Here is a 13564-nt window from a genome sequence, read left to right on the forward strand (position 1 = left end):
AGAAACTGGAAGCATCATGCACACAATTAGGGGCATGTGGATATACCTTAATGCCTGGGAAATCTACTCATAATGCATGAATCTTGCTTGAGATGTCACAAATTGTCCATGTCATAAAAGAATGAATGGACTTCAGTGAGGTGGAAAAGAGAATTCCACTGCAAGTAATAATTACAAGCCCCAAACTTCTTCTGGGAACAGAAAAACAGCAGGAAGAGCAAAAATTAGCCAAGGAAGAAGGAAAACGAAAAGTACATCCCTGTCAGTTCTGTGTGCTTTTAATGGCTCTATCCAGACCTATAAGTGTGCAGATATGTCATCACTGGGCTCAAAGCCATCATTAATAAAGCTCACAGCAGATTCCCTGCTGGTAATTAATAGTATGGAAGTTTTACAATACATTAATGATGTCTGTAAAACATTTACTGCCATGCTGGATATGATCAAGCAGAATTATGGAGAAATGGTGAAAGAATGCCCATTAGGGTTTGGGATTGCCCACATTAGAGTTGAGCCGAAATGATCTGTTTGAACATTATTCCTACAGAAAGTAAATAAAAGTCTTACAGCTCTTGAAGTCTATTGAGTGACTTAATCGCCATTGGGAATTCCATCAACTCATTATAATTTAGGTCCCTGGGGGGAAAAAAGTCAAAATCAACATTAAGAATCTTGGAAAAGTGCACCAGAGTGTAACATATTGCATAGGGTTAGGAAGAGTTACTAAGAGATGAGTTTTCCAGAATCATATTGTCACATGACTAAAACCCCCCTGATATTTCAAAGAGATGTAGTAAGAATCATCTGGACTGGGCCCAGGTAGCCTAGAATCTCATGGGGAAATTGTGGGTTTTTGTTTTTGTGTTTTTTGCTTCATAACAATTGTTCCAGGTGTCTTCTCTTAGATATGTCCAGGCACCGTTTTAGTTTAACCTAAAATTTTAATGTTCTGCTCTATTCCCATTATTATCCTAAAATAAAGGGAATATAGGAAAATATTTTTTCTCAGTCTGACAGCCTCCAAGTTTGTTGACAACACACCTGGCTGAGGATTCTTGGAACAGTAGTTCAACACATTTGGAGGACCCCAGGACAATGAAGGCTGCTTTAGTGTATGTTTAAATGTTACACTTTTTTTGCAGCTCACTCTGACAGCAGCATGAGCACCATTGAAACTAATGCAGCAGCTTCAGTATTTGCTGCCAAGACAAGTGATGTATGACAACTTTAAATACATGTAAAGAATGCACCTACCATTCTAATAACCCATCATTTACTTACCTGGTTGACAGACAGGAATTTGACACATTTTCCAAAAGAGATAAAAGTCTAAAAATGTGCTGCTCCCCCATTGGTTATGTCATGTATGAACTAGTTCATGGATCTTAGAAAAGGGGCAGAATACCCAAACTCTGATAAATACTTTTTCATACATTCCTACCTTTAATTGTTACTACATGAACATGATAAATTGCTCAAAAGATGTTCTAAGGATGGTAGTATTATATATTATCACATGAATTAGCATCACTAAACATTTAAGGAGAAAATGAAATTATACATGATCTGTATGAAATTATGTAATAATAATATAATAATAATAGGTCCTTAATATTAGCACTGTGGTTAAAGTGTGTCATCCGTATCTTAATTTGTGGATTTGAATTAATCCAGATTTTTCTAGAGAGGGTTCCCCACTATTCTATTTTTATAATAGCGTGTTAATGAAAATATTGTTTCCAGTAGTATAAAGGTTTATCAGTCATAATAATATTTTTATCTTTGGGGTTTGATGGATGGATGGATATGAATGTATCGATAAAAATCACATAATTGCAATTTCATTGACACGTACCATTTCAGTTCCAAGTATTTCTTCCCTATGACATACCGGTAAGTTATTTCTCTTTACATGAGAATAAAAAGTTGGTACAAAGTTAGCAAATGCCAAGAGTTCTTGACATTGTTAGATTAGACCATTTCAGATAAAGTTTTTATAATTATGTAAGGAATCATAGCATGAAGAAAATTGTTTTGTTACAGACAATATACCTGATGCTATGTTAAAATATCACAAAATGATAGACAGATAAAGATAGATATATGATATAGATAGATAGATAGACAGACAGACAAACTGATAGATATGTGAAATAAATAAGTTGATTCATAACTAGTTTGTACTCTGTTTATATACAGTAGCAAATGTTGATGGGGTATGGATTTTTTTCCTTAGTAGTTCCCCCTTAAGAAGAAAATCATATCCCCATTAATACTGGCAAGGCAAACCTCACATTCAATAGTACTGTAGATGTTACCTAGTTGTGTCGAAGTATAACCCAGATTGTTGGGGGCAATAAGCTGACTTTGTAATAATGCCGCTTGGGTGGGGCCGAAAGCCCTAATAAGCAGGCATATACATAGAATGAAGGCTATTGCTAAGCACATTGATTTGTGCTTTAAATTGTAAGCCGCCCTGAGTCTTCGGAGAAGGGCGGGATATAAATGGGATTAAAATAAAATAAAAAATAAATAAATAACAGATCTAGCTCTACAATGAGAGTAATGCTAAGCAGACTGTTCTGTGAATCCAAGGAAACTGGCAGCCCTCACCATGAGCTATTGTAGAAATGGTAGACAAAATAACACATTACTTGACAATGAATATAATTAGCAACAATGCCTCTTTTTTGTATGTTTTTGTACTTCCCCTTAAAAAAATGATGATTGCAATTTTGGCTTGCCTTTCTAGCAGACTACATGTACCTACAGGAATAGCTCTTCTTCCATGAATACTGGCATTCTTTGCAATGTTGAGAGCAAATATGAATAAAGTCTCTGCTTGGCTGAGATAGTATACATTGCATTTTAAGCAGATCTCTGTAGAAAGAGGAACCATCAGTGAATTTAGTCTGCAAATGCATTTCTTGAAAAAATTAAATTATATCAGATGCAAACAATCTGTTTGTACAATGAAGTAACTTTCTCATAGATTACTCTTAGAAATATTAATTTTAGCCAGTGCAAAATAAGAATGCTATTTATGAAGCCTTTGTGGTTTAAGCATGTGCATTCAGAGAAAGTTGAATGGATAAAACTGCAGAATGGAAGAAAATTAATGATAGTGTTGGAGAAATATTGACAAAGAGAAGACCAACATACACCATTTAAAAAGATGAAAGAAAAATGACATGGGTACAGCAGAGACCAGGAGAGAGAATACACTTAGGCAGAAAAAAGCCTTAATTTGAGTTCTTGCTAAGGCTTAGGTATAGAATGTATTTCAATACATGAAAAACAGAATTTGAAAAACAACTACAATACAGTAGATAGTGTTTCTTTCATTAAGAGGAATCAAAGCCTGCATTTCTCCCATATTTACTTTCTGGGGGTAATTATATTATTTCTTGTTATACTAAGCTACATTTAAGATTTTTTTCATTTTTTAATTTTTTGTCAAGATAATTTCTAGGAAAAATGGGATTATTATAGCACAAATCTGAATGAAACAATTTCATCAGTTTTACAATGCTTTGATTATCCTCAGGTCTTTAGGATTCTCTCTATGTCAGCCATCCCCAAATTTTTGTCTTCCACATGTATTGGATTACCAATCTGAGAATACTCAAAAAACATCTGGAGAAGATAATTTTATGGGAGGCTACTCATAGTAAACCTTGCCACTGAAAACTGTGCCAGGGACATTTCTCTGTAGTACTACTGTGGAACTGATGACTTCACAAGGTCATTGTGTGCAATAACAACAGCATCAATATTGAGTTATTTATGGGCTGAAATAAAGATACCTTAGGCTATTAAATAAATGTTTAAACAGAAATATATTACCAATGGCAGCAATGTAATATCATGCAATATGCAGGATGTTAACTTTGGCAGATTGTTTCCCCTATTTCATAATATTTCTGAAAGAGACACTGTTCTAGGTTTGTTAATTCCTTCAGGCTGTGCAAGTAGACTTTTTCAAACTGTGAGATCTCATTTGCTTTTTTTACTACAAGCCCTAGGTCCATTCAACGGCAGCAAATTAAAAGCCAGGATTCACAAGTAAGACACAGATAATTTAAGCAAAAGAAGAGAGTATGTCTAAGTTAAAAGCCAGCCAAGGAATCATAACCAAATTTATAAAAAAATGTTTCACAAAAATCAAGTCCTGTTTTTCTTTTGACATATTCTTTGTTTCAATAGTTTAATAGTAAAGGAAAGGGTAGAGAAAATCTATGCTTGTTCTTGATATTATTGAACAATTGGGAATAAAAAATTTCTAAAACAAATTACTAAGAGATATTCCAATAAACCCTGAACTGATTAGCCTTTTGTTGACCCATGAACATCCAAAGCTGATATGTAAATAAGCAATTAAGAAATCCACTGTGGGAGATTTCTAGATATAGTTGGGAACTTAGCCACATCATCAATATTTCATTTACATCATTATAGGCTTATTGTTAGCAGCTCTGCATTTCTTAAAATGCTAACAGCTCTATATTTCAAACTATCACTTCTTCTCTGCAGATACTTTTTCTTCAGACCTGTATTATGCTGTTCTTAGGAAAATACAATTTGGTCTCTGGCCAGTGCTGACTTCAGTTTGAAAGGTGACTGATTATCATAGGTATGAACTGCTAGACAGTACCCGGGGTATTATTTAAGTTATCTAGGAATTATGGGAGTTAAGATCCAATTTATGCAAATAGGATATCAAATTATCAAATTCTGAATTTTGTTCAATAATTGACATCTTTTTAAAAGTATTTTTTAAATAAATAACTCAAAATGGCCATCTTACCTGATACTACTTCCTTGTCCTACTTTCCCTACAGCAACAACTCTGAGATTGAGACTTGGACTGGCTTTTATGTCTAATGCGAGACTAGAATTCACAGTTTGATGAGTCCTTGGTGCTCTCTGAGTTTGATTGTTTTCTTGCAGAAGTTTCATTACCCAAACTAGGTAACTGACGATGTTACCTAGTTTGGATAATGAAACATCTGCAAAAGTACAACCAAGTTCAGAGAATACCAAGATCCCCTCATTTCAAACCTGAGTACAAATATTATCTTTACCAAGTCACAATCTCCTGGTTTCTTGTGTTGAATACACAGAACTTTTTTATTAGCAAAAGCATACAATAAAACAAGAACAGAAAACTGAGGAATTTGGAATTCCGCCCCAAGCCACCAAAAGAAAAAAAATATTTTTCTCATATTCAGACAACACAAAGTAGAAATAAAAAAAAATATGAAGAGACTATTGCCATCCATAGTTGAAGCCTTCTAGAGCTCAGTGATACTGCCAAAAATAATGTGGAATGGATATGAAAGGAATGATCGTAAACTACTATGCAAATTTATAGCTATCCAGTTAGGTTTTGCACCTAGTATATCTTTTAAATTTGGAATCTATTAACATTTCTCCCTTTCTCCTGGAAGAGTAATATGCAAACTGAAGTTGTTATTGCTCTGGAAAACCTCCATGGACTCATATTTAGAACACAAATCTGTGTTTATCTAAGAGTAAAAGTAAATTGGCAGTAGCAAAATGATGATTGCTGGTTTAGGCTGCTAGAGTTATTACCTTGAACAAACAACACACAGCTAGAGTCTAATAATAAACTTGTGAGGGGGCAGAAAAAGGGAAAATAAAAAAAAGAAAGAAATCAGAAAGGGAGCAAGAGATGGTGAAAGCTTCAGTTTAGTGTTTGGTCTATTAGAAGCTAGTGGTTCTGCATAGGAAGCCAAGATGAAACTGCACGGAATGGAATCATCACTTCTTCCATAGAACACCACACATTTGCAACTAATAAGCCTTCTGATGCCATGAGATCACACATTAGGCCTGGAAGCTATCTGGTTGTTTTTTTGTCCTGCTCTAAGTTTCTTCCAGGAATTTAAGCTGTCATGGTCACTCTGTAACTGTCCCAGACCAAAAAAGGGTTCCCTAGGACTTCCAAACTTTTTCACATAACATTATTTTTGTGCTGTTGGCTATTTTCCCCCTAAAGCTACTAAATCTTTTGACTGCTTTCCTGAGTCTTGCTGGAAATATTAAGTGTATGCTTTTTGGGGAGTGATAAAATGTTCAACTTCCTATGGTGGATATGTGTTAAAGCAAAGAGATATTGGACAAAAATACATATTTGGCTAGAAAAGATGTTGGGAAAAACATGTAGATTTTAAACCTGAACTTTTTTTTAATTAGGTATAATGCCAAAAAAGATTGATAAACAAAGCATATATTTGATTCTACATGTGATAACAGCGGCAAGAATCATATTCGCATAAAATTGGAGAAATGAAGAAATGCCACCAGAGGAAGAAATAATTAAAAAAATACTAGAATGTGCAGAAATGGACAGACTTACTTTGAGGTTGAAAGAAAAAAAAGAAACGGAATACTATCAAACTTGGGACATTGTATCAATGGCTGGAGAAAAGAATAAAGGATTAGGAATTAAATTTGTCTTAGTGAATAATAAACTCAGATAACATGTTTGTTGAACAAGTACTACTAAACTATATGAAAAAACTAATAAAAACTTTTTTAAAAAAATGTTCAACTTTCAAATATTGCAAACAATAAGAGAGTACAATACTGTATACCTAGAGTAAACAACAAACAACAAAACTGAGAAGGGAACTAATGTATTGGGCTTTGTCTTGCTAAAGGAATATCATGTGGGTTAATTGCTGGAAGATTGCTCAAGCAGGGAAGCTGGCTAATGTCTCCCAACTCCTCAGACAACCCGTCTCCAGCACCGCCATTGGCTGCCTCTAGGGTGGCAATAGGTTGCTTTAAACCTATTGGCCGCCGCCTAGAGGCCAGGGTATAAATTGCTGCATTCGCAGCCCTGTTTCTTAGTTCAGTTCCTGCAAGCAATAAACAATGATCTTTGCTGAACTCACTCGCCTCGTCTCATCATTGAAGCAACGAACCCAGTATCCAACAGGAACATCAGCTTTATGGAGGGAAATACTATAGACAAAATCAAGCTCGATTTTGTAAGAATTTGTAAACTATGGTACAGATGGTAGGGATAATGAATTTGCACTTCACAATATGTCATAATTTTGTCTTACTGTGATTGAGCAAGTGGCAGGAATATTAATCAAGACTTCACACTACCACCATTTCCATTCCCCAGTCCCTTAAAAGTAGTCTAAAGACGATCCATTCCCTTTTATTAAGATTGTAGTGCCAAGAAACACTGTTTACCATACCTCCATTCCACCAACAATAAAAATAAGAGGAATATCATGTATCCCATGACTTCCTTTCCACACATTGTGCACATTTGTCAAGCTGTGCACTATGAAAAAGAATTGCAAAGGGCTTTTTTTCCTTGAAAGAACTGCTAAATGGCTGAAGCTTTGGAGAGGCCAGAGTTCTTATAAGCACTGTAGGATAATGTGCCATGGAGTTTCAAAGAAAGGGTTTGATTTACTGCTCCAGAACATATTGAGTGTTATATGAATAGAAAAGTCTAGAACTGGTTTCAAAGTGGCAAAGAATTATTGGGTGGAAATATTCTCTATTCATATTTTAATTTAGTGATATATTTTCTACTAATACGTCATAACTATAACCCAGGCACAACTTTTGGCTTATCAAACTGGACTGTTAGGAGAGAATTCAGCCAGGCAGGGATCCCTGTCTTAATCGGTTTTCAACAAATCATGGCAAAGCCCCGTTTTGCTTAGTGTTGCCTGCTAGCGAAAGAAGTCAAATGCAGTATGAGCCTACTGTATATCATTGACCACAATTCAGAAAGATTTGCCTGTGAAATAGGCCATACAATCAAACTATTTGAGAGGCATATATATTATTTTGGCTGTTGCATTAGAACAAGAGATGTAGGTTTTCTACAGTAGTAATATTATCCCCCAAAGGATTGTGATGGCATCCTGTCCTGTAGATGTCAACCATTTCTCTACAAGGCAACTATTGCAGCTTTGATTAAATAGGGCTGGTTCTAGCTCTTCACATTTGACTCAGATCTTGAACAAACCTACACTGCTCCCCAAAAGGTGTTAGTATTATTTCACAGGATCAAAGCTGTCTCCTCTGTCTGTTTCTCCAGGCATTCCCTCACACTAAGCTCTGTTCTGTAATACTTCCTTGGAGTGTTTGTTCTCAGCTAAGGAAGCTTCTGAATTCCACGTGTTTTTAATTTTGGTTGAATTTATTTAACAAGTTGAAAGTCAACCGCAGGGAGCCGGACTCTCTTGGGTGGGGGTCCTTCACTATACAGATGCAAGACTCCAAAAGAAACCTCTGAATGCAAGAAAAAACAAGCAGAGTTATAGTTATCAAGAAAACAACTTTGAAATTAATCATATGGGATGAAATGACAGAATTATATATGCAGAGTGGTTTTGCATGGATCATAGAACTCAATTCATTTTATATAATTTCCTGTTGTCTTTTTTAGTGTTTTTTGTTGTGACAGAAAAGCCCAGAATGAATGTATGAAATCTTGAACATTTATATATGAATAGTGAAAGCAATTTTAAGTTCATTTATTGCTGGTGAGAGTTCATAGCTATTAATATGTCAAGTGCAGGAAATCAGAGTCAAGGCAGTTCAAATGAATACAAATTTATTGCACACTAATCTTGTCTACAAGAATTTGAACTACTAACAGTCAAAACAAATTGGCTGTAGATGTCAATGGAATTCAAGGTGGGCTGGACAGATCTCTTATGGGTGTGAAGATACCTAGACTGGTGACATGCTTGACTCTTCCCTAAGGCTCAGCTTCGTCATCTCATGTTGTTGTTGTTCAGTTGCTAAGTCATGTCCAACTCTTCACAACTCCATGGACCACAGCATGCCAGTTTTGACTATGCAAACCTTTGTTGGCAAGGTGATGTCTCTGCTTTTTAATATGCTGCCTACGTTTGCCATAGCTTCCCTCCCAAGAGCAAGTGTCTTTTAATTTCATGCAGTCGCCATCTGCAATAATCTTGGACCAGAAGAAAATCACTGCTTCCATTTCTTCCCCTTCTGTTTGCCAGGAAGTGATGGAACTGGATGCGATAAACATTTATCATATTTATTATAGAATAAAAGAATCAGGAAAAAAAGGTAACAAAAACCGATAGTTCGGTTTTGAATTATTATAAAACAAAAGCTTTATTTCTAAATATTACTCTTGCTTCCTCTCAAAAACATAAAGTCATTCTGTGTCTGGGATTGGGAAGCAAGGGATCCTTGTTTGGAAAGATATAGTGCCATAGAACTGAATAAGAAGCAAGCAAGAAGGAAAGCATAATTTCCATGTGCTTGAGTTGCCATCATCATCATCATCATCACTTTATTGTCACTTTGAATGTACACCAATCGGCATACATCAAAATGAAATTTTGTTGCATACAGCTCTCAAAGGGTCACCACCCTTTGCACATGATGGCAAACAGGACAGATGGAAATGGAGCTCCATGTGGATTAGCCCTCAAATTAGCTTGTATTCTGACAACCTCGCCTTCTTTCCTTTTTCTTATCCTGACTCTTCCACCTTTTCCTTAAAGAGGCCTTGCTTCTTTTTGTCTCTGGAGCACGCTGCCGCCGCCACCAACACCTCCAAAAGCCTCTCTCTCTTCCTCTGGGCCTGCTGACAGCCCCATCTAGTTCCTTTGCTCCATAAGCTTTGGGACCTCTCCTCCTCCACCTCCTTTGGAAACAGCCCTGATTTGCAGTAGAATCCATCACTTGGCCAGCAGTCAGATCTTGCTGCTGGCAGAACAAATTCAAACAGCGCCAACGACTTTAGTCAATATTTCGGAATTTTCTCAAGAAAAATTCCATCTCCAAAGTTTTTTTAGGATGAGAGCACCTACTTCTTCCCGTGACCAATTTCACACAATAATCAATGAAATTATAATTCACTTCAGCTATGAATGGACAGCCAATCAATAAGAATAGGACACAATTCACCTTTCTGTGAGGATGAGAGTCATAAAGTGAAAGGAGCCAAATTACATGTAGATGGGATTGAGTTTTGCAATGGAATGATGCTTTTTTTAAATATCTGTTTTAGAGTTTATCTGCTTCCCAGCTCAAAATGGCAGGAAACTATAACTGTTCAGCAAGCCTTTTCAGATTCAGGTACCAATTATTATTTCTCATGTACATTAATGACATTACTATATGAAGGCAGCAGCTACGAGTTGGTCCAAATTCATCACATATCACTCTGTTTCATAGATGTATTAGAAATCAATTTATGCAATCCCCATTCAGCATGCAGGATGCAGGTTATGGGAGCTGGAATCCAAAGTATCTTGGATCCTCCAAGTTAGGGAAGAATAGTTCAACTGACAGAATAGCTCATTTAAGATAACATCTCAAAACCATGTTCAACAACAGGTTTCTATTACCAACCATAAAATGTATATGAAATAATATTAGTAACATAAATGGTTCTATAACAAATGTGATCCTGTGAGCTATACAATAATTAATATCTGTGGAGATTCTCAGTCATCCAGGTCACAGTTGTCCCAAAGGTGCTTTTTCAAAAGGTATCTGGACTTCCTTGTTTTTCTCTGGCAGAAGCTTGTCCATTCCAAGGATAAAACACCCAGACACAAACTGAGCACCGTAGTATATGCAGTATAATGCAGTGAGACATGTGCAGATCTGTACATTGGTGAAACAAAACAACTACTTCATAAACGCATGGCACAACATAGGAGAACAAATCCATTAGGACAAGATTCAGCAGTCCATCTGCATTTAAAAGACAAAGGCCACTCTTTTGAAGACAGCAAAGCCCACTTTTGGACAGAGAGGACTGCTGGTTTGAAAGAGGGGTCAAAGAGGACATCTATGTCAAACAAAATGGGAGAGATAAGACATTATCTCCAGTATCTCCAGTCTGCAATCCAATCCTTTCAGCAGTTCCAAGAAGGCTCCACACACATTTGTCCTACTCAGGTGAGCCTGAGGACACAGATAAACCTCCAAGTGGCCTCAATGACTCTCTAAAGCAGGGGTGTCAAACTCACAATGTCACATGACGTGTTGCGACATATTGTGACTTTTTTGCCATTGCTGGCAATGGGGTGGGCGCAGTTTTGGCATGACACATCCAGCCCGCAGGCCAGCAGTTTGACACCCCTGCTCTAAAGGAATGCAAATGACCAGCTCTCTGCAAGGAATACAAATTCTTCCATTCCCCACCATTCAGTCAGAGCTGAAGAAGCTTCTTGGATGAGAACTGAAATGTTTTCAAAGGAAAACAAGAAAGTCCAGTTGCCTTTTGAAAAAGCACCTTTGGGATACAGCAGTTAAGTTTCTCACATATAAACTCTTTCATTGGGACATGAACATACATTAAGCATCAAGAAATGTTGATGGCTGAATCAGCAATTAATTCTTTTAGATTTTAATAAACAATTAATTCTTTTATATTTTAAACTGCAATCACCCTGTCATTTTTCATCAGTTACCAGGCAATATGTATCTTCACCATTTATATCTAAAGTCACAAGCTACTAAAAAACAACTGGATTCACATTCAACATCTGGCACTTCAGTGCCCAAAGTTATGGCTTGTGGAAAGCCTGTTCAGAGCTTGGATTATAACTTCAGTGGATTACTTGATCCAAACAGACAATCCTTTGAAAAATTGGAGAAATGGCACAGGCTGGGGAATTTCAGAGCTGAATCAACTTTTAATGAGTTCTATATCTGTTTTACAAAGAGGTTTTTGCTTTTGAAAATTCTATCCCCATCTAGTCTTCCTTGATTTGCCCAAGCTGCCATTCTTTCTTTGGCAGATTTCTGTTTTTATCTCAAATATTTGTACCTCCAGAATTTTTCCCTAATGCCAAAACACTTTCTCAGCAGCAATATTGCATCCATCTCATTAAAATACAGACAGGGTATTTTAGGCGCAAGTGGACAAGAACCCACTCTTCATTTGTAGACAAATGGTCATACAGTATATTTTCTGTTCCTGTTAAGGGTAAGCAGAGATTGGGAGAATGTTAACTACATCACCTATAGTGCTGCTAAGACTGGTCAGGCTCGGGCTTTAAAATCCAAAGCCCCCACAAATCCATAACTTCACAATTATTTTATCCCTGACAAAATCAGCACAGGTATTGTTCTTCCTCTTTCTTTTTCTCTCCTCTTATAGATTAAAATACCTTTGAAAGTTAAAGGAAAGAAAAGTAAAATGTGACATACTGCTGTAAATGTGGAAAGAACGAAAGGAGGAAAAGGAAAAAAACAAAGATGCTGAAAATGGGGAGAGAAATAATTGGGAGGAGGAGAATCAAGACATCTATATGGCTCCTCCCAGAAATCATCTTGCTGGAGGCTTCCTGGCAAGAGCCTTGCATATATGATACCTCTGGCTCCAACCAAAAGTCAATTCTTAAGCAATAAAAATCCTGATCAAGAAATCAGTAGGGAATCCTGCCATACCACCCACTTTTATATTTCAATATTTGCTTTAGGACTGCTTACGTAAATGGGTCTTCAAACTGCACACATGAAGATTGCCAGGGCTCCAGGCATGAAATACCTCAAGTATGCAACTTTTTAGAAATAGATTAATTGTTCAAAAACAAAATGTACTCTTTGTCTTCACAGCCAGTTTTCTCCACAGCTTATTTGTGTAATAGTGCCAAATCACATAGTGCTAACACCATAATTGTAATAGAAGACATAACCAACCCATGACAAACCTATTATGCATTTGATTCTCAGGTATGTTGGTGTGTGTCTCAGTTGAACAGCAATCCTAGGTGCGGTGGAAGCGGTAGAGGGTCTGCCATTTCTCAAGCCTGATTTTGTATACCGCATGGGATAGATGCACTTCATTTTGTTAGTATTTTTAAATGCTCTTTTCATTTCATATCATAGGCAAGAGCTTTGATTCTATGAGCTCAAAGAGTTTTAAAATAAATAGAAAATAAATAAAATAAAATAATAGAAAATAAATAGAAAATAAATAAATTAATTTAAATGTCGCTTTTGATGAGGCCAAATGCCCCCAAACTCGACACTTATTGGAAGTGCCCAAGAGGACAGTAATACTGTGTTTCCCCAAAAATAAGACTGGGTCTTATTTTTTTTGCCTCCAAAAGAAGCACCAGGTCTTATTTTCAGGGGATGTCTTACCTCTGACACCAGCAGCCCCGCCAAGCAGATCCACTTCTTCTGGGGCTGAAGGAGCAGCTTCATTCTGCAGCTGCATTCTGACCTGCATTTTCCACTCAGGCCTTTCTGGAAGGCCTCTGCAGCTGAGAACCGAGCCATGGATTGAATCCATAGCTCGGTTCTTGGCTGTAGAGGTCTTGCAGAACTGAGCTATGGATTGAATCCATAGCTCAGTCCTTGGCTGCAGTGGCCTTCCAGAAAGGCCTGTGACTGGGAAGTGCAGGCCTGGTTGCAGAAGACACCATAGAAGTGGGCCAGTGAGGAGAGGCCTGGATGCAAGGTAAGTGGGTGCAGGGTGTGTGGAACAGATACACCTACCCCCGGCCTAGCTTGATATTTAGGTCTGTGCCTCACCTAAAAACTAGAGCTTATT

General features: G+C 37.0%; 1 protein-coding gene across 1 annotated transcript in view; it reads right to left on the reverse strand.

The window, feature by feature from the left end:
* Nucleotides 1-13564, reverse strand: part of LGR6 (leucine rich repeat containing G protein-coupled receptor 6) — a gene marked incomplete at its 5' end in the record, with an annotated part of 135945 nt that overhangs the window by 19094 nt on the left and 103287 nt on the right. The window contains one exon of the mRNA XM_081322180.1: nucleotides 568-636. Coding sequence (XP_081178306.1) covers nucleotides 568-636 — 69 coding nt within the window. The remainder of the gene's footprint in view (nucleotides 1-567; nucleotides 637-13564) is intronic.

Source organism: Vipera berus (genome assembly GCF_964194415.1).
Source record: "Vipera berus genome assembly, chromosome: 3".
In the NCBI taxonomy this organism is placed as follows: domain Eukaryota; kingdom Metazoa; phylum Chordata; class Lepidosauria; order Squamata; family Viperidae; genus Vipera; species Vipera berus.